Source organism: Cavia porcellus, unplaced genomic scaffold (assembly GCF_034190915.1).
Source record: "Cavia porcellus strain 051 isolate PalLab524CR breed Dunkin Hartley unplaced genomic scaffold, mCavPor4.1 scaffold_27, whole genome shotgun sequence".
Classification (NCBI taxonomy): Eukaryota; Metazoa; Chordata; class Mammalia; order Rodentia; family Caviidae; genus Cavia; species Cavia porcellus.
In genome coordinates, this window is record NW_026947510.1 from 26,447,501 (window position 1) to 26,468,414 (window position 20,914).

The window sequence follows — 20,914 nt, forward strand, 5'->3', positions numbered from 1 at the left end:
GCCTGCCGCACCCTCTGCACAGGACTCTCAGTCATTCGGGTTTGCCTGGGCTTGGACAGCTGAACCCTGACAGCGTCAGGCTGGAATAAAGGTTAACAAAGCATCACACTTATGCTGAGCCTGGCTGCTTCCATCAGGCTCAGGCATTGTTGAGAGAAAGCATGGAGCCGGGATCATTCTCAGGTAGAGAGGGTGGCCCTGCAGGTCCCTTACGGTCTGCAGGCCTGGCAGGAGGGCCATAGCCCTCCTCTAACATGGGCCATAGCCTCGGGGTGGTGCCTTAAAAGACATTTCAGAAATAGAGCCTGTCCTTCTGAGCCTCTGCTGTCCTGTTTCAATAGAAACTGCCGTCAGCAGGCCCGGGACTTTGTTAGAGAAACAAAGTACTACAGGCATTGTCTGCCTATAGGAAAACATCACAGCCACAAATCTCTCTTACGTTATACAAGGAAACAGTGTCTTTCACTGATTTAGTATAGGAAAAGTTATGCTAACACATCAATTTATAACCCAAGTTATTTTCTGGTTTGGTATTAGAAAATATTTCATGTACTTTATGCGAGAGTATCTGCTATGTAGGAAATAATGAAGGATAATAATGAAGTAACAGGTGCAGATACCCTGGTAGACAGCACTCACCTTCAGAATAGAGCAGGAAGGATTTTAACAGTGCTGTGTGTCTCTCACCAGGATATTCATCTCCTTTTTGCCCAAAAGAAACTAAAACTTAGGATTTTGTGTTTATTTCTTTGACTTTTATTATAGTATTACTTAACATTTTTGTATCCCAAAACAATATGGTGAATTTTGTATAAATTTGTGAATCTTATGTAAATGAGCTCATGCTGTATATAATTTTCTTTGATTGCTTTCATTCAAATTTTTAAGTTGGTTTTATTGAGATGTAATTCATATACAAATAACATCTCTGCCTTTTAATCCACAGTTTTAAAGAGTTTTGACAACTGTGTACAGCCGTCTGTACCCTGCCTTCAGGAGAGCTCCTAACACTGCCTTGCACCCTTTGTAGCCTGCCTCCATGCCCGCCAGCCCACGGGGTTTTTCTTTTCTTTTTCTTTTTTTTTTTTTTTTTTTTTTTTGGTACTAGAAATCAAACCCAGGACTTTTGCTTTTGCACTGAGCCCCTTTTCAGCTCCTTTTTCACTTTTAATTTTGAGGCAAGGTCTCACTTTACTTAATACGTTGCCCAGGCTGGGCTTGAATTTGTGATCCTCCTGCCTCAACCGTCCAGAGTGCTAGGATTCTAGGCATGTGCCACCACACCTAGATCAATGAAGTGTTTGTTGTTATAATATTTTAGGCCTTTTCAGGATATCACAAAAAATAAGGCATATGCTGTAAAGTCTTTTGTGTTTGGCTTTATTTCACTTAACATAATGCTTTTGCAATAAGTCTTTCTAAAGTCCTTTGATTTCATTTTTTTAATCTAAAAGTGAATTTTATTGCTTAGGTGATAAGAACATGCTTAACTTTATTTTTTAAAAATTCAAATTATTTTCTGTGCTACTTTGAAATTTCCAGTTGTTCAACTCCCTTGCCAGTAGTAATAATGCCAGTTTTTCGAAGTTTAGCTATTTTATTTGGAGTATTCACTTTGATCTTTTATTATTTCCATATATATTATTTTTTATTTACATCTATTATATATATTAGCAGAGTTCAGTGTGATATTTTAACACATGAAAGCACGGAGAATGCCTGCATCAAATCAAAGTGCTTAGGATTTCCTTCTATTTCTTATTTCTTTAATGTTTGGAGCCTTCTAGCTCCTCTTTTCTCTCTCAAAATGTATAACAGGTTCTTACGAACAATAGTCACTCTATACTGTAATTCTGTGCTATGGAACATATTCCTTCTAATTGTGTTTGGCATCTATTATCTAATGTCTTTTAACCAGCACTCCCTCAACCTTTAGTAATCATCTTACATAATCATTATTATGTTGAGGTGCAATCCTTCTGGATCCAAATTGTTCAGTTTTTATCATCAGAGGATGTTGAATTTTATCCAATGCTTTTTTATTTTAAAAGGAATAAAACAGAACAATAAAACAGCACAAAAGAAAAAATAGTGATAAGACAGTAGGCAATCCACAAGAGTTACTATTGCAAATTGTTATCCTCTAAGTAGTTGTTCAGAGAACTGGCTTTAGGCTTGCAAAGTCAATCAGACAATACAAGCTTTAGGTTGTTTCTTTACTTCTGTTGTTATCACCTCAGCCTGTGTTCCTCCAAATCAGCAGATTGCTTATGGGGTGTGTGTGGGGGGAGGTCTTCTCTCCCAGCCTGCATGCCACTGTCCTACAGGGGCAAATGACCTCCTTCCTTTCTCCCTGGTGGGGAGAACAAATGGTTATTTTTTTACAGCTATTAAGATGATTGTGATTTTTGTCCTTTGTTCTATTGAACATCTATATTACATCTATTGATTTATGTATGTTAAACCATTCTTGGGTCTCTGAAATAAATCCAGTCTGATCAGGTGAGTTGTTTTTGTTTTTTTGAGACAAGGTCTTACTATGTAGCTCAGACTGGCCTTGAATTCACTATGTAGCCTAAACTGGCCTTGAACTCACAGTGATCCTCTTGCCTCAGCCTCTGAGTGTTGGGATTCCAGGTGTGTGCCACCATGCCTGGCCTGAGCTCTTGACAAGCTATTGGATTTGACTTGCTAGTGTTTTATTGAAAATTTTTAAATATATGTTCATCAGTGTGGCTATTAATCGTACGTCAAAAAAAATCATGATATGTCAAAAAATCGTGAATGTCAATTTGAAGAAATGGCTAACAGATCATTAAAGCAGAGTTCCAAGTGTGTCTGTGGATGACTGAAATTTAGTCCAGCAAATTGAGGGAGAAAGGCCCATCCCAACGTGGGTGACATCAAACGGTAGAACAGACTTGTTGCCTGGAGTAAAGGGAAAAGAAGAAGGAAGTGTTTTTTGAAGAGCCCCGATCTTCCTGAGTGGGCCTGTGCTTTGCTGCCATTACCTTCAGACATATGTCTTCAAGTGTCTAATGCCTTGCAGAGCACACTGTCACTGCTGACTGTTCAATGAGCTTCCTGACCTCCAGTCTTGGACTGGTGTTGCATACTTGATCTTTGTTTTTCTGTGGTTTTTACCTTAGATTGGCCACACAGCTACTAGATCTTTGGTTCTGTGTGCAAACAGCCATTGTAGATTTTCCTGCCTCTGATCTTGTAAGCCTACCTAATGCCTTTGCATAATTACAGTGCATTTTCTACTGATTCTTTTGCTGTAGAGAACCCTGACACTTATAATCAGAAATGTTAGTCTATAGTTTCCTTTAGGGTGGGGTTTCCTTTGAGGTTGAAGTTCTTATTTCCTTGATGATTAACAACATTAAGTATTCTTTTTATGTGTTTTCTAGTGATGTTGAAAAATTTTCTTGATAAAATGTTGATTTAAGTCTTTTTATTCTAAAAAATTGGTTTGTCTTATTAATGAGACCTAAAATTTCCACATATATTATTGAGCCAAGACCTTTACCAAATCCGTGCTTAGTGATAGTTTCACCCATTCTTTCATTTTCTTCATTTCATTACAAATATCTTTCAAAGAGAAAAAGTTTTAGGTTCCCAGAAAGTTCAGTTTACCATTTCTTTCATGATTTGTACTTGTTATATTTAAAATTTTTGCCTAGCCCAAAGTCACAAAGATTTTCTCATATATTTTCTTTTAGAGTTTTTATAATTCTTCCTTCATAGTCTATAATCCCATTAACATTAATCTTTATTTGGTGAAAAGTGTTAGCAAAGTTTTATGGAAAGTGGCAAAAGCTTTTATTTTGAAATAGCCCGTTGTCCTGGCACCTTGATCTGATCAGTAGACTTTCTGTGGACCTATTTCGGGATCATGATTTGATTCCATTGGGCTCTGTGTCTATCTTTACGCAAATACCACACTGTTCACTGTAGTTTTAACATAAGTAGTATAAGTCTTTGTTTTACAAAATTTTGCTTACTCTAGATCTGTTGATTTAACATATAAATTATAAGATTAGCTGGACAGAGCACAGGGGGTTGCCAAACGGGTAGCAATTGAACAAAGGGGAAAAGCAGGGAGCCAACAGCAGGAGGATAGTGTGTAGAGACAGCCAGTGGATGCCAGCTGTAACCTTTAATGTAGATGGCGTCAATTCACCAATAAAAAGAAACAGGGAAAGTGGGTCAAGAAAAAAGATCCATCGATGTGCTGTATACAAGAAACACATCTAACTCAAGAGGAAATTCACAGACCAAAGTCAAAGGAGAGAAAACAATGTAGCATATGACAGGAAGCCAGAGTAATGCGGGAGTAGCTTGCCCACCAATCACAGAATGGAAAAGAAAGATATGATATTTTCATACAACGGGAAACTACTCAGCTATAATGAAGGCTAATCTTGAGGCTCTTGTAGGTAAATGGATGCAACTTGAGATATACTCATGGATGAAATGTTTCAGACTTATATGGGCAAACATCATGTTATCTCCCTAGTATAAAAAACTGAAGGAGTTATTGAGATCCAAAATGTACATTAAATATTGTAAAAATGATAGGGGAGGAAACATCTAAAAAGGGAAAAGGAAGATGGTAACCGCTGTTAATTTCCTACAATCTTGTTTTGAATTCCTGTATCACTTTCATTGTTTTGTTAGTTTGGTTTTTTCCTGTCTTGTTTTGTTTGATTTTATTATGTCTGAAGGTATGGGCAGATTTTTTTTATTTTAAAAAGCAAAACAGAAAACAAGGATGGAAATGATAAAGACTTTTTTTTAAAGTAGGGAATTAACACTAGTTAATATATTGCATATTGTTATTTTAGAAGTAATTGTTCATGTGATACAATCTAGGCACAAAAGTGATCAATCAAACAATGACAGCACAAACTGTTCTTTTTGATGAGCTAACAGATTAGTAGTATCACTGTCTGTCTAGTATACATATACATACATACATTCATATATGTTTACCAACATACATATAATTTTTTCCTTTCTTCCCCCCCATCTTAGTTCTGTCCTTTTTAGCACTTCCTTTCCCTTTCATTAGTACAATATCTGTTGTATATTTTGGATCTTATTACTCTTTCAGATTATTATTTTTTATACTAGGGAGGCAATACTCTATTTATAAATGTGACTTTGATTTATTTCACTTAGGAGTATGATCTCAAGTTGCCTCCATTTACCTATAAAAGCCTCAACATTATTGTTTTTTATAGCTGAGTAAAATTCCATTGTATAAACACATCTTTTTTATCGATTCTGCTGTTGATGGGAATTTTGGTTGTTGCCAAGATTTAACAATTACAAATTGTGCTGTTATAAACATGGATACAAATATATCTCTGTGGCATGAAATTTTCAGTTTTTCTGGGAAAATACCAAGAAGAGGAATATCTGGATTAAATGGGACTTCCGATCCTAGTTTTTTTTTTTTTTTTTTTTTGTCTTTTTTGTTTTTATCGGTACCAGGGATCGAACTCACGACTACCTGCTTGCAAGGCAGGCGCTTATGCCGCTGAGCTAAATCCCCAGGCCCCCGATCCTAGTTTTTTGAGGAGTCTCCACACTAATTTCCACAATGATTGCATCTGTCTATACTTCAACCAGCAGTGGAAAAGTGTTCCTTTTTCCCCCACAGGCCCACCAATATTTGTTATCAGTTGATTTCCTGATGGCAGCCATTCTTTCTGGAGTGAGGTGAAATCTCAGTGTTTTGTTTTGTTTTTGGTACTGGGGACTGAACTCAGGACCTTGCATTTGCCAGGCAAATCTCTAGCCCGTCGCAGTGTTGTTTTAATTTGCATTTCTTGAATGACTAGTGATGCTGAGCATTTTCACGTATTTATTTGCCATTTGTATTTCTTCTGAGAAGTGCATGTTCATTTCAGATGCACATTTTTGGATTGGGTCTTGAATTTGGGAGGCCTGGTGTTTTTCAATTCGTTATGTGTTCTAGATAGAAGTCCTTTGTCTGAAGAACAGCTGTTTAAAATTTTTTCCCATTCTGTGGGTTTTCTCTTCACTCTGTTGGTGATTTCTTTTGAAGTACCGAAAGATGAGATCCCAGTTGTTGATTCTTTGAAGTATTTCCCATGTATTTTGTTCATGAACTCTTTGCCTATCCCTATGTCTTCAAGATTTCTACCTACTCTCTCTTCCAGTAGACTGAATGTTTCTGCTTTAATATTTAATCTTTGATCCATTCTGACTCTAGTTTAGTGCATGGTGATTGGCATGAGTCTAGTTTCAGTCTTTGGCATGTGGAAAGCCAATTTTTCCAGCAATGTTTATTAAAGAGGGTATCTTTCTTCCAGTGAACACGTTTAGCCCCTTTATTAAAGATAAGGTGATTGAGTGTCTTTATAGTTGTGTCTGCATCTTCTAATCTGTGCCATTGATCCTCAGGTTTTTTTTTTTTTTTGCCAGTAACATACTAATTTTATCACTATAGCTTTGTAATGTAATTTCAAGTCAGGAATTGTGATGCCTCCTGCCTTGCCTTTGTTGCCCAGAATTGCCTTTGCTATTCCAGGTGAATTTTAGTATTGTTTTCTCTAGATCTATGAGGTACAATAATGGCATTTTGATCAGGATTGCATTAAATCTGTATAACAGTTTTGGGAGTAGGGCCATTTTTACAATGTTAGTTCTTCTAACCAAGAGCAAGGAATATCATTCCATTTTCTGATGTCCTCTTCAATCTCCTTTTTAAAAGTATTATAATATTAAAGTATTATAGTATAGGTCTTTTACATCCTTTGTTAGGTTGATTCCTAAATATTTCACTATTTTGGATACTATTATGAAAGGTATCATTTCTGTAATTTCTCTCTCAGTGAGATTGTTGCTTGTATACAAGAATGCTATTGATTTTTGAGTGTTGACTTTGTATCCAGCCGTGCTGCTGCATTTACTACCTCTAGTAGTCTTTTAATCGAGTTTTTTGAGTCTTCTATGCAAAATATCATGTCATCTGTAAATAATGATAATTTAACTTCTTTTCCTATTTTTATTCCTTTTATTTCTTTTTCTTGTCTGATTTCTGTGGCTAATGTTTCCAGAACTATACTGAATAGGAGTGGTTATAGCAGACATCCTTGTCTTGTTCCTGATTTTAGAGTAGAAGCTTTCAGTTTTTGTCCATTTAGTATAATGTTGGCTGTTGGATTGTCATATATAGCTTTTATCAGATTGAGGTAGATACTATCTATTCCAAGTTTCTGTAGGGTTTATCATGAACAAGTGTTGGACTTTATCAAAAGCTTTTTTCTGTGTCTATTGAGATGATCCTGTGATTTTTGACTTTGGCTCTGTTGAGTTGGTATATTACATTTATTGATTTGTGTATGTTAAACCATCCCTGCATTCCTGGAATAAATCCCAGTTGGTCACGATGTATAATCTTGATGACTTGCTGCATTCTATTTGCCAATATTTTATTGAGAATTTTTGCATCAGTGTTCATGATAGAGATTATCCTATAGTTCTCCTTTATGGTTGGTTCTTTGTCTGGCTTTGGTATCAGAATAATATTTGTCTTCAGGAATGAGTTAGGAATTATTGCTTCCCTTTCAATTTCATTGAAAAGTTTGAGGAGTATTGACATTAAATCTTCTCCAAGTTTCTTATAGCATTCAGCTGTGAATCTATTGGGACCTTTGCTTTTATTTGTTGGTAAGTTTTTAATCACGTTTTCAATTTCAGTAGCTGATATTGGGTTTTTCAAAATTGTTATATCTTCTTGACTCAGCTTTGGTAATTCATATTTCTACAAATCTGTCCATTTCCTTTGTGTTTTCCACCATATATGAGTAAAGATTTTCAAAGTAGGTGTTCATGATCTTCTCAGTTTCCATGTGATCTGTAGTAATTTCACCCTTTTTGTGGGAGATCACTACAAAGTGGCTCTAAGCAGGATTTAAAATTAACCAATTGGCTTTCTATGTTTATCTGTGAGTCTGTCCTAGGTCTTGGCCCCTTGCCTAGTGATGGGAGCTGATTCATAGTAAGTGAACCTCTATGAGTCACTGGTCTTGGCTGAGGCCTGTAGTGGCCTGTAAGGCCAGAGATACCTCAAAGGGCAAGATAAAGCCACAGCTGTGGACACTTGCTATGGGGTGTGGACACCCCAATTAAGTAGATAAAAACTGAAGCTGCAGGAATTATTCCTACAGTCTCACCCCTACCATGGCTTCATGATAAGACAGGGTTACTGAGTTGACATGATTTATTACTTGAAAACATCCTTGAAGTGACTCCCAGGCCCCTTGCCTGTGCTTTCCTCAGTTTCCCCACCATTTGTTGTTGGACCTAATAAAATGAGTGGTCCAGAGAAGTCTTGGTCTTAGCCCTCAGACTCTTGAGCTCAGGTAAAGGGTTTTGACCCTTCTAGAGCCCTAAAATCATACCAGTTGTCTCATTTTATTTAAACCTCTGCTATACACTCATTTGGGAGATCAGGGATCTAGGTCAGGACCCAATACCTTTTCATTCCTTATTGCATGAATTTGAGCTTTCTATTCCTTTTTCCTGATAAAGTTGGCTAGAGATTTATCAATTTTGTTTATTCTCTCAAAGAGCCAGCTCTTTGATTCATTAATTTTTTTGTATTGTTTTCTTTGTCTCAATTGCATTAATTTCTGTTCTGATATTTATAATTCCCTTCCTTCTATTAGCTTTGGGCTTGACTTGCTCTTCTTCTAAAAGCTTGATGTGTAGCAGTAGGTTGTTTATTTGGGGTCATTCTGTTTTCCTGGTGTGACAGTTCATTGCTATGTATTTCCCTTTTAGGACAATTTTCATTGAGTCCCACAGGTTTCAGTATGTTGTATCTGCATTTTCATTGAATTATAGGTATTGTTTAATATCTTCTTTAATTTCATTTGTAACCCATTGGTTGGTCATGAGGTTTTTATTTAATTTCCATGTGTTTATGTAGATTTTACAGTTTCTATTGCCATTAATTTCCAATTTCAATGCACTATGGTCACATAATATGCACGGGATAATTTCAGTCCCTTTGCATTTACTTAAGAATGGGCTATATATGGTCTACTTTAGATAATGTCCCATGTGCAGTTGAGAAGAATGTATATTCTCGTGTGGTTTAGTGGAACAGTCGGTAAACTTCTACTAAGTCCATTTGCTCAGAGGTTTTATTCTGTTATGTTATTTCTTTGCCAACTTTTTGTCTAGTTTATCTATCTCTTTTTGACAGTGGGGTATTAAGGTTCCCTATTACAATTGTGTTGTTATCTATTTGGTTTTTCATGTATATTAGTATTTGTCTTATATAGTTGAGTGCTCCTATATTTGGTGCATATATGTTTATGATTGTTAGCTCTTCCTCTTGAATTTTTCCACTAACAAGTATGTAGTGACCCTCTTTATCTCTTTTGATCATTTTTGGGTTGAAGTTCAGAGTGTCTGCAAACAGAATAGCTACCCTTGATTTTTTCTGGGTTCCTATTACATGGAATATTGTTTTCCATCTTTTGAAGTTTAGTCTATGAGTTTCCTTTTGAGTCAGATGTGTTTCCTGTGTACAGCGTATTGTTGGATCCTGTTTCTTGACCCATTCTGTCAACCTAACTCTTTTAATTGGTGAATTGAGACCATTTACATTGATGGATATAACTGATATGTACTGGGTCTACTTTGTCATGTTATTTTTCTGTGGTTGGTTTTCTGCTTTCCGCCCTTGTTTAATTGCCTGACCTGTCTGGTGATTTCTTTCTGTTGTTGTTCTGAAAGTTGTAGTCATTTTTATCTCTATCTAGTATGTCTTTCAGAACTCTTTCTAGGGTTGGTTTGGTGGACATGAATATCTTCAGTTGTTCTTTGTCATGGAAGTATCTTATTCTTTCATTAATTTTCAAAAAAAAAAGTTTTGCAGGGTACATCAATCTGGTTAGAAAGTTGTTTTCTTTTAGAACTTGAAATGCTTTACTCTTCATCTTGACTTGAGGGTTTGTGCTAAGAAGTCTTCCATAACTCTAATAAGTTTTCCTTAATAGGTGATTTGTGTCTTTTCCCTACCAGCTTTTAGTATTCTGTTTTTATGCTGGATTTCTGAGATCTTAATTATTTTATGTGTCTGGGTGTATATTTACTTTGGTTATGACTGTTTGGCATTCTATATGCCTCATTTGTATGTATATCTGATTCTTTTCCCATGTTTGAGAAATTTTTTGCTGTTACATCTGCAGATAGTTTACTGATGTCATTTGCCTTGATTCCTGCATCTTCATTGATTTCTATTAGTCTTTTATTATTTCTCTTTGCTTTGTCTTGAAGCTGTCCTGTTATTTTTAAAAGTTCTTTCCTTTTATGGTCACTAGCTGTGATCCTGTCCTCGAGGTCCAAAATTCTGTCCTGAAGCTTCATTTAAATGGTTTCACCAGCTTTCAGTAGGATTTTTTATTTCCTTAGCATGTCTTTGAATTTGTTTCATCCATTCTGTTTCTTTTCTATATTGTTCATTCAAGGTTTCCATCATTTTCCCATGCTCCTGTACATTTTTTTAAATCTATGTCTTCTCTAGTTATGCTGAGCAGTTCCTTTATTAAGGTTGTCATTTCTTTCTTTACATAAGAGATTATTTCTAATCTGGTTTCCTCTATAGCTTCATGCATTTGTTTCTTTATGTTACTTGCTATCTTTTCAGAAATTTCAGGTGTATGACTTCTAATGTCCTCTATTTCAATGTCTCCTGTGTTTGTTTCTAACAGACTGGACCTTTGAGATTGTATTTTGCTTTTTTGTTTTGTCATTTTCCCCTCTTGGGTTAATATTTTGGTCTTTTCAATCCCACTAGTCTCACTTGTGCATCATGTGTGTCCTAGAGTCCTACTATGTGGTGAATGTTTGTTCAACTGCTGGATCCCACAATGAAGGGAAGGGGCCAGTTACCTGAATTCCTCCTGTAGGGCCTGTTGGGTGAGTCCTATATTCTTCCTAGGCTGACTAGCCTAGGAGTATTGATGGAAGTCAATCCTTAGTTCCTATTGTTACTACAGCTTTAGGCTGTTCCAGGCAGCCAGATCTACCTGGCTGTAGTGTATACCTCAGCTGAGACCCTACTGTGTCACTGGGTATCTTTATAGGCCCTTTTGATTTCCTCTGGTGTTCCACCTGGTATTCTTTGTATGGAAGGAAGACTCACTCACACTCTTGCCAGAGTCACCAAGATCTTATAGCTTGCAGGGAGTTCACTGCTGTTCCTGTTTACCCATTGAGGCCCTCTATTTGAGGGGGAATTTCACCACACTGGCACAAGCCTGCTGGGGTCCTCTGTGTGGGTGAGGGTCCCAACAGCCCACCAAAGTTCTGCAGGTGGTGAAAGGGATTGCTAATTGTCTGTGGGCTGCTGTGGTCTTCTGGTGTGTGGGGGGGGCGTGACTGATGATCCCACTAGTCTCTGAGGTTGTGGAGCAAGGAGGAGGGGAGACCAGCAATTCTGCTAGTCCCCTCTATCAGTGGGGTGAGGAGGAGGTGCGACTGATGATTCCACTGGCCTCTAAGTCCATGGGGCAAGGAGGAGGGGTGAGGCCAATGATCCCACCAGCCTTTAGGTCTGTAGAACAAGGAGGAAGTGTGAGGCTGATAATTCCACCAACCCCTAGGTCTGTCAGAGGAGGAGGAGGGGTGAGGCCGATGATCCCACCAATGAGGTTTGCAAAGTGATCCCACCAGCCTCTAGATCCATGGGGCGAGGAGGAGGGCAAGGCTGATGATCCCACTGGCCCCTAGGTCTGTGGGGCAAGGAGGGGGTTGAGGCTGATGATTCTGCCAGCCTTATATGTCTGTTGGATGGCTATTTTAAAGATAACAAGAATATTATGGTAGCCATTGTTGATTTCCTATTACCTGGTTTTGAATCCTGTAATGCCTTCATTGTTTTATTTTGATTAGCTCTGTTTTGTTTTATTTGATTTTATTATCTTTCATGGTATGGACAACTATTTTGAAGAAAACAAGAGACACCATGGTAGCCATTGTTGATTTCCTATTATCTTGTTTTGAAATCCTGTATCACTCTCATTGTTCTGTTCTGATTGGCTTTATTCTGTTTTATTTAGTTTGATTTTATTCTCTTTAAAATAAAAAACGATCAGCTGGACAATATCGAAGGTATATTTGGATTAGATTGCATCAACTTTATAGATCATAAGTGTAAAACTGATATCATGTCAAGTGTTTCAACCCATTCTTATGTCTCTCTCCATTAATTTCTCTTAACAGGATCATAATTTTCAGGTTAGTTTTTTTTTACATACACTTAATTTAATTCTAAAAATTTCATTTTTGATGCTATTGTATTTTTTCAATTTCAGCTTCCAATTATTTGCTGGTATGTAGAATCTAGTTAATTTGGGAGGTGACCTTTTTCCCTGTGACCTTGCTTATCTCACTAATTAGTTTTAGTAGATTTTTGGAATTCCTGGATTTTATTTTACATTATTAGTTATATGGCTACAGATAAAAAAATCATTTTAGTTTTTTCTGGTCAGATTTTATGCTTTTATTTCTTACTTTATTTTACCATTTGTGGCTTCTGGTGCAAAGGAGAATAAACATTTTGTGAGTAGATATTTTTATTTTTATCCTGATCTTAGGGGAGATATATTTATTATTCAAATATCAAATATCATACTAGCCATACATTATTTATAAATAAACTTTTGTAGTTGACAGGTAGTTTTATTGCTAGTATTTAGAAAATTTTAAGTGACTAATTCTCAAAGGTATCCTCCATGTGTGGCTGGCTTTTGAGTTTTAAATCTGTTGCAAGATCCTACCTCTTCCATTTATTGGGTTTGAGAAGTTGCTGCCTGTTTGGCCCAGCCCCTGCTTCTTTGGAACTGACCTATAGTACTGTTTAAGTTCCTTAGGCAATCCCATTTTTGGCATACCAGAAGAACAACTGATTAGAACAATTATATCACCTTGGCTAAATTAATAGTCACAATAACAACAGCATCAAACAGAGCCTAGAAAATGACAAACTATGGTAACTTATTTTGCCACCTTTAACCGTACTTGTGGTTATATAACTGGAGTTGCCAGCAGTCAGTGTGTGTTTGCAGGGTCCAGCAGTCTCCCCACACAGTGAGTCAGGACTCCGGGAGAAAGTGTCACTTGCCACTTCCTTCTTCGGTGTCGAGGTCTCTCTCTTCTGTCTCCTCACAGGCTTTGATTCTCAGTTCAGATCCTTGCTGGGACCTGGAGGCCCACTTCCCTCCTTTTCCTCACATGGTCCATCATCTGGGTACCAAATCTTGGAAATGCTGTTTCTGTGCTGTTCTCCACGCTGCCATCCTCCCACTTTTGCAGTTGAGAATGTTGCTTTCTATTCCTAGTTGAGAATTTTCTTTCATCAGGGAATATTAAGTGCTGCAAAAAATATTTTTCTTTATCTAATCCGATTATCATATGGATTTTTTCAAATCAGACATAGTTGATTTTCTTTTTCTTTTCTTTTTGATTACCCAATTAATTTTGCAGTTCTTTTATAAAACCTATTCCTTCTATCAGTGTCTGGTAAAATTAATCAGTGAAACCACTGGGCCTAGAGCTTTTTGTAGGAAGATTTTTAAACTATAAATTCATTTTAATTAATATGAAGCTCTTTGACATTTATTTCTTCCTGAGTTTTTGTAGTTTGTGTCTTTCAAGAAATTTGTAGATTTTATGCAAGTTGGTGAACTTACTGGCATGAAGTTAGTAATATTTTCTTATTTTCATTTTAACACATAACTGAGTGGTATTATGTCCTATTTCATTTCTGATATTAGTAATCTTTGTCTTTTTAATTTTTTCATTGATTTAGAAGACACTACTTGTTTATATTGATATCTCCAAGCAATTAATATTTCATTTTATTTTTCTTTTGATTTCTTATATCTTTCATCAAATTTTGCTGTGTGTTATTTACTCATTTGTGCTTATACAGTTTGGGGTTTTTTGTTTTTGAGTTTCTTTCAGGCACTGATTTGATGAGTTTCTTCTTTTTAATATAAGCATGGAATGCTACAAGTTTACTTCTAGGCACCATTTTAGCAGCATCTTGCAAAAGTTTTTTTTTTTTTTATGTTTCTCTTTTCTTTCAACAAAAAGATGAGTTTTTCAGCATCCTGTATCTATCCTCCTTGTTAGATACTCAGTATGGGCCTAGATCATGTAGGGTTTAGGGGGCTCCTGATTCAGAAGCAAATAGATTTTGTATTTTAGAAATGTTTAAGATCTAGGACATAAGCAGTTGGTTGTCTGTTCTCCAGCAGCAATCAGTCATGACCTATGCTTCCTCCTGGTTGACTGTGTGGGCTTCATAAAAAAAGCTCTATACTTGCTCTAGTAACAAAGCTTGGCATGTCTCCAGGAAGAGCTCTTTCATGAGTACTCCCATCCTCCCGTCGTCAGGAGCACTCACCAGAACCCCAGGGGGAATGACAGCCAGCGAGTTTAGATGGCCACTGTGCTTGGAGTTCCAAGACTGCCCCACTATTTCACACTTTGCTTGTAAATGTCTTTACAATTTCAGTTGTTTCCTACTTAACCACATTTATGGTAGTTGTTATCTCTTCCTGCACTACGCCTTCATGCTTCGTGTCTTCTCAAAGAGCTTGCCACCTTTTACAGGTCAAACTGCTTGGCTGTCTTATGAAGAGAGCTCTTTAATGGTCTAAGAAAATTATGATTTTTTAGATTATCCTCCCTCCCTTTTGAACAGGAAAAAGCTTGTATTAGATCTTAAGAGAAAATGGTAAGGGACTTGAGTTTGAAGAACAGATAAAGGTTAGGCAAGTCCTTAAGAAAGAAAGCAAGTTGTATAACTGAGCAGCTGGAGGGTACACATTCGCCAGCTTTGATGAGAGGGGATCAGACTGCCGGAGGTCAGCTTACAAGAGTTAGCTGAGGTGAGCTGGGCCCTGCTTGATCATTACTTCAGTCTTAGTTTTATAGCTCTGTAGTCCTCAAAGCATGAGGTGCAGCTCCATTTCCATGACATGATTGTCTCTGTGCTGTTTCAGTCATGTAGAGCTCACATTCCCTGGAATCCAGGTGACCACAGACTCAACAGCTAGACACTTCTGGCCATAGTTGAATGTCCTTCTAATCCTTATCTTGGTGTCCTCGGCTGGAGTTGCTTTTAGAGGAGTTCCATCATGTCTTGACTTCCAGCTGACCTTGGAGGAAAGATCCTAAATATTATCTGTTCTCTTAGCCGTGTTATCTTTCCTATCCCTTGCACATCTAGAAGCTAGTTATGCCAGTCTTGAGATGGGAGCAGTAGGTCTTAACTTTAACTACTATAATTTCCTCTGGATGCTGGGAATTGGTGTCATGTCATCTCTGTCTTATACTGGATGGCTTATCATCTTAAAACACTGTTCAGATAGTCTCAGAAATCATATTCCTTTGGGGTAAATTTAGAATCCTCTAACAAGCTGTATAGCACTGTCCACAGTGTCCAGTACTGTGAGCCCTCAGTCAATTTCAGGACCTGAGAGAATCCCTTAACAGGTTGAAATAGCTCTATGATTGCCAAAAAGCTATCACTGGCTAACATGGCTCATAGCTTTTAATAAAGTTAAAACTACAGCAAAAAAAAAAAATTACAGGAAAAAGATTTCATTATAAAGTAAGAGAAAAATAGTGAGAAACTTAAGTTTGAGGAGTTAACGAAGATCAGGCTGCCCCTGAACAGAGGACAGTGGGAAAAATAGGGGAGGACTACAGCTTTAGTAGCTGGAGAGGGTGCAGTGTACTGTGGTGAAGCAGATCAGACTGGCCCTTATTTTGCTTTTTCTCTTAGTTTAGTGTACAAATAATATTTCTATATGACTTTCTGTATCCTAAGCAGAAGTTAGAAGCCTCCAAAATCTTATTTTGGAGATTCATTCATATTAATGCTAGTGAACATATCTATGTTTTACTATAAATTATCTCATTATGACTATATAAATTCATTTTTCCATCCTCCTGTTGGTGAACATTTAAGCTTTCTTTTTTTCTGTTTTATTTATTTCTGGATTTGGTTTGTAGTTATTTGAATAAGGTGCATTATTGTTAAGATTAACTTGTGATTTTCTTATACTTTCCTTGCCCTTTGTTTCAAAATTAAATTGTCTCATTGAATTGGTTGGAAAGTTTTCTTTCTCCTCATTTTTTCTTCTTTCTGGGAAAGATTGCAAGAAGGAATTATCTGATCTTTGAAAACTGTGTAGATCATCCTTACTCCAAATACCTGTTATTATTTTTGTAAAAATATATTGATTTTCTCATTTAAAAGCAAATATCTTTGAAACAGCTACATATTTATAAGAGGCTAATAAAAGGGAAAATCCTCATTCTGCCTTGCCTCTCCTCAGAATTTGACACTGGTAGAATCCATTGAGTTTATTCAGATTTCTTCAGTTATATGTACATTCAGTCATGTATTTGTGTGTGTGTGTGTTCTGTGCAATTTTACCATGTGTGCAACTCTGTGGAACCATCATAATTATGATCCTAAAACATACCATTGCTACAAGGCTCCTGTGTTACGCTTGTGTCACCTCACCAACCCCTTCTTTCCATCCCTAGATCCTGAGAGTCACTGACCTATTCTCAATGCCTGTTATTTCATGAATGTCACCCAAGTGAAATCAACTGTATGTATCTCTTTGAGATTTACTTTTTCATTGAGGACAATTTTCTTGATGTTAACTCAAATTCTGCTATCAGTAGTTTACTCCTTTGAGTTGATGAGTTCATGGTATGGATGGGTGTGGATGTATCATGGTTTGCTGAATGATTGACCTGCTGAAGAATGTTTAGGTAGTTTTCAGTTTGGGGTTACAGTGAAAAAGGCTGCTATGAACATTTGTGCACAGTTTTATGCATGAAATAAGCCTCTAAGTCATTGATATAAATATGTGGGAAGATTTGAAATTTCCAATTTTAATTCTTTAATGGTTATAGACTTATTAATGTTTCTTTCTTCTTGAGTTTGCTTGGTACATTAGTATTTGTCTCAGAATTTGTGAATTTTTTTAGTTTTTCATATTAGTGTAGAGCTCACAGTAGTCACCTTTTCAGTCACTGCTTTTCTGTATTTATATCTACTTTTTCAATGTAATATGTTTTATTCTCTTGCTGAGTCTAATTAGAGGATTTTAGAGAACCAGTTCTTGGCTTTATTGATCTTTCAGATTATTTCTCTGTGTGAGTTATATGTCAGATTTACCAGCTTATTGGAAATAAAACACTCCACTGTTCCTTTAAAATTTGTCCAGGAGGAAACTTTTACACTGCCCCTGGGGCGAGATTTAGAGGTTGCCTATGGAAAATTCAGACTTGGAGATCTTTGTAGGCTTTGTTGGGGGATCTTCAGTGCCTTCTTTGGCTGATGGTGTCTCAGTGCTGTGACAGGAATTTCCCCTCCATTTCTGGAAGACGTAGTGCTTTGTTTTCACAGGTTTTTCTGTTGCTGCTTCAGGTCCTCTGTGGCTCCAGCTCACCCTGGCTTCCCGGGTTCTCCTCTCCCCGAGATCTTTCTGTCTGCCATTTTCCGGGCCATGGTTTGCCCTCACAGTCACATTTTTTTTTTTTTTACTCAATTAGGTTGAAGGCTTAGTTCATGAATTTTTAGTCTTTAATGTTTTATAGCTTGGTTGTCAAGAAATTAAGGGAATTTATTGCCTGATTGTAATAATGAACCAAGTTTCAGGTATCTGGTTTCCTTTCTTGCTCCTGCCCTTTATAACTGGATTTTATTTCTAATTTTACTCTTTTACTATATGCTTATTAAGTTTTCTATCACGGTAAAAGCTTATTTTAAAAATTTATATTATTTGTGTATATTTGCATTATAGAATGATTACATTTATCACAGGGCACTTGATAAATATATGTAACACAGCGTAATTTTTTTAAGAGGTTTATTTTGCCACACTGTTTGAGAGGGTTCAATCCACAGTTAATTGGCGCTAAGGCAGAAACAGTATGGTGTAAAGTCCTAGTAGGGAAAAGATGCTCAATCGATGGCAGCCAGGCAGGAGAGGACGGATAGGAGGAAAGAGTGGGAGGGGGAGGAAGGGGACCCTGTAACAGCAGGCCCTCAATGCCCCACACCCTCCAACTGGGCCCCACCTCCTAACAGCACATTCAGCTATGAACTCATCAATGAGTGTAGTGCCCCCGTGACCCCCTCCCCAACATGTGACACTTTAGGGGTACATTTCAGATCTAGACCATGATACTTAATATTATAAGTGGTCTTACAGAATTATAAGTATAAATCTCTATGTCTTCCCTTTTCTAAGTTTCTGCATGCATTGGCAATACAAACAGGCAAGGCTAGACTTCTATTGAAACAAAACCATTACACAACTTAAGGGCTAAGCTGGCTGGAGCTCCCCCTCCTTGTTGGACTGAGAAGTGAAAGCTCAACTATAGCAGTAAAGTGTGGAGCCCTCTTTGCTTTTCCTTGGAGTAAAGAGCTGTGCATGCCTGGGGGTGGAGAAACCTGGTTCCTGGAGTAGGGCTGGCTGGTGTCCCTCAGGGTCCCACCGTGCCACAACTTTGTGTCACAGCACTGTGTAATGACAGCTCAGCACCTGGCAGGAAGACAGGTGGAGAAGGGGAGGCAGATAGATGGGCTTCCAACGGCTGCTTGGAAAATTACCATTGTTGATCACCTTGTATTATGTTTTTATATTATCTATTATGTCCACCCTTTTGACTTGACCGATTCTGTTCTGTTATGTCTCATTTGGTTTTACTCTCTTCCAAAAAAGCAATAAGAACCGTGGGAGCAATGAAACCCAAAATGTGTAATAGTCATTGTACAAAAGAGAGGAAAAGAAAGTGCTCTAAACTATATAACTGCATGTATATTTAAGTGTATAAGATAGAAAATGATATCACAGAGTTTTATTGGATCATTGAACAGAACTGTTTGCAGTATCATTGTTGGGATGTCCACTCTACAAGCTTTAATTTTGTGACTTGAACAATTATTTCTAAGATGGCAATATGTAATCCATTAACTAGTGATTTCTTTTTTCTTCTGTAAATCTGTATAACTTGTACCCTTTCACTGTTTTTTTTCTTTTCTCCTTAAATAAAAAAAAAATAGAGGAGAAGTAGAAGATACAAATTACCAAAAAAAAAAAAAAAAAAAAAAAAAAGAAAATTAGCCTGGGATAAAGATCCAACTGGCTGGAATTATTTATCGGCTTGTTCTCAAGTCTAGATGGGAATATTTGGTGTGCTTTTTTTCAAGAAAGGGGAAGGCCCTGCTGAATGTGGTGAGACTAAACACTACTGAAAACTGGGAGGAGGAGGAGGAGAAGTCTAGAGGAGAGTAGCTTTTAAGGCTGTCAATATACTTCAGCTTCCCGTGACATTTATTTTTCTATTAATTTTGGTATTTATATTGCTGTGCTAGATCAATTAGCCTCTCATAATAGTAGTCCATTGACCTTATCACGTAACTATCCTATAGTGCCATGGATCACCACAGAGAGACTGCAAAAGAAACATTTATAATTTTGAATTACTCAAGCCCTGAGCTGGGGAAACATTAAAAGGCTTGGTGCAGATACTCAGCAGCACATTAGATGATGGAACCTTTAGGGAGCCTTCCTTTTTCTCATCACTCTTGAATTTCAAAAGCCCAATTGCTATAGTTTAGGTCTTAAATGTCCCCCAAGGTCCATCTTGAAGGTTTGGTTCCCAGCTTGTGGTGCTGTTTGGAGGTGGTGGAACCTTTAGAAGACAGGACATCCCGGAAGGATGTCAACTCACTGGGTCATGCCTTTGAAGGAGGTATCAGGACCCCAGCCCCTCTTCTGTTTCTGCTTTCTGGTCACCATGAGAACAGGGATCCACGATCACATGCTGTCACCATGATGTATTGTGCTACCGCACGCCAAAGCAGTGGGGCCAAGAGAGCACAGACTATAACTTCTGAAACTGTGAGCCAAAATAAACCTTTTTTTTCCTTTTAAGTTGATTATCTCAGCTATTTTGTCACAGTAATAAAAAGTTGACTAATACACCACTATAGTAAGGGAAGGAACAGAACCCAGCCTGCAGAGCACTGGTCCAGGTATTCCAAAATGACCTGAGAAGGGCAATCACAAAATCTCAGAACTGGAAGGGTCATTAGACATCATAATTGGGTGCAGGCAACAGAAATAGACCATGGATGACTCAGCAAAAAGAGGAATTATCTACAAGGCCAAAAGGAGAGGTTCCTAAAGTTAATGGAAGACTAAATAACATGGCCTGGGAATACAAAGAAACCCAGGTTCTTCAGAGAGCTGGAAGCAGGAGTTAGAGCAGCACTCTCAGAGAAGCAATGGACTCTGTTTGATGAATGCCTTAGCCATACTCTGTCCTTCAAGACTTGGTCTTGGGAGAAAGGATCCATTTAGATAAAAAAAAATTATGGATTCTTTGGCCTCTGTAATGGCAGGTGGGCAACTGGAATTACTTTTCCATCAGCACTTTAGTGGAAATCTCCCTAAAATCAGGATGCTTTTAAGGAGGATGGGGAGCGACCCCTACCCCGGAAAACATTTATTGCTAGTAAGGAAATTGTGGCCAGGATAATGACACAGCTTGAATCTATAAACTAGTGAGAGTCAACCAGAGATGAGGGCGGAGTTTCCCAGCCTCTCAGTGCTTGTTTCAACACCAGATGTCTCTGGAACCTTGTGTGATAACAAGAGTTTGACCTAGGTGTGTTGGCCAGTCCAGCTGTAACAGATTTGGGGAGTTTGAGAAGCACTTCATTAGACTCAGCTTTCAATTAAAGAGTAACCACTGATGCTTCTAAAACAAACTAATTCCTATCTCTGTTTTCTACAGCAATGTCACCCCCATATGC

At 37.5% G+C, this 20,914-nt stretch overlaps 1 protein-coding gene across 4 annotated transcripts in view; it reads right to left on the reverse strand.

Annotated features, from left to right (window-relative positions):
• Positions 1–20,914, reverse strand: part of LOC100723598 (tyrosine-protein kinase Fer) — a 449,398-nt gene that overhangs the window by 74,129 nt on the left and 354,355 nt on the right. Inside the window, exon 19 of one of the 4 annotated variants that reach the window (XM_063238108.1) lies at positions 1,588–15,216. The exons of the other annotated variants lie outside the window; for them this stretch is intronic. Within the exon in view, the coding sequence (XP_063094178.1) occupies positions 15,185–15,216 (32 nt within the window). The 3' untranslated portion in view covers positions 1,588–15,184. Of the gene's footprint in view, positions 1–1,587; positions 15,217–20,914 lie in introns of those variants that run through there. 4 annotated transcript variants of the gene reach the window in all.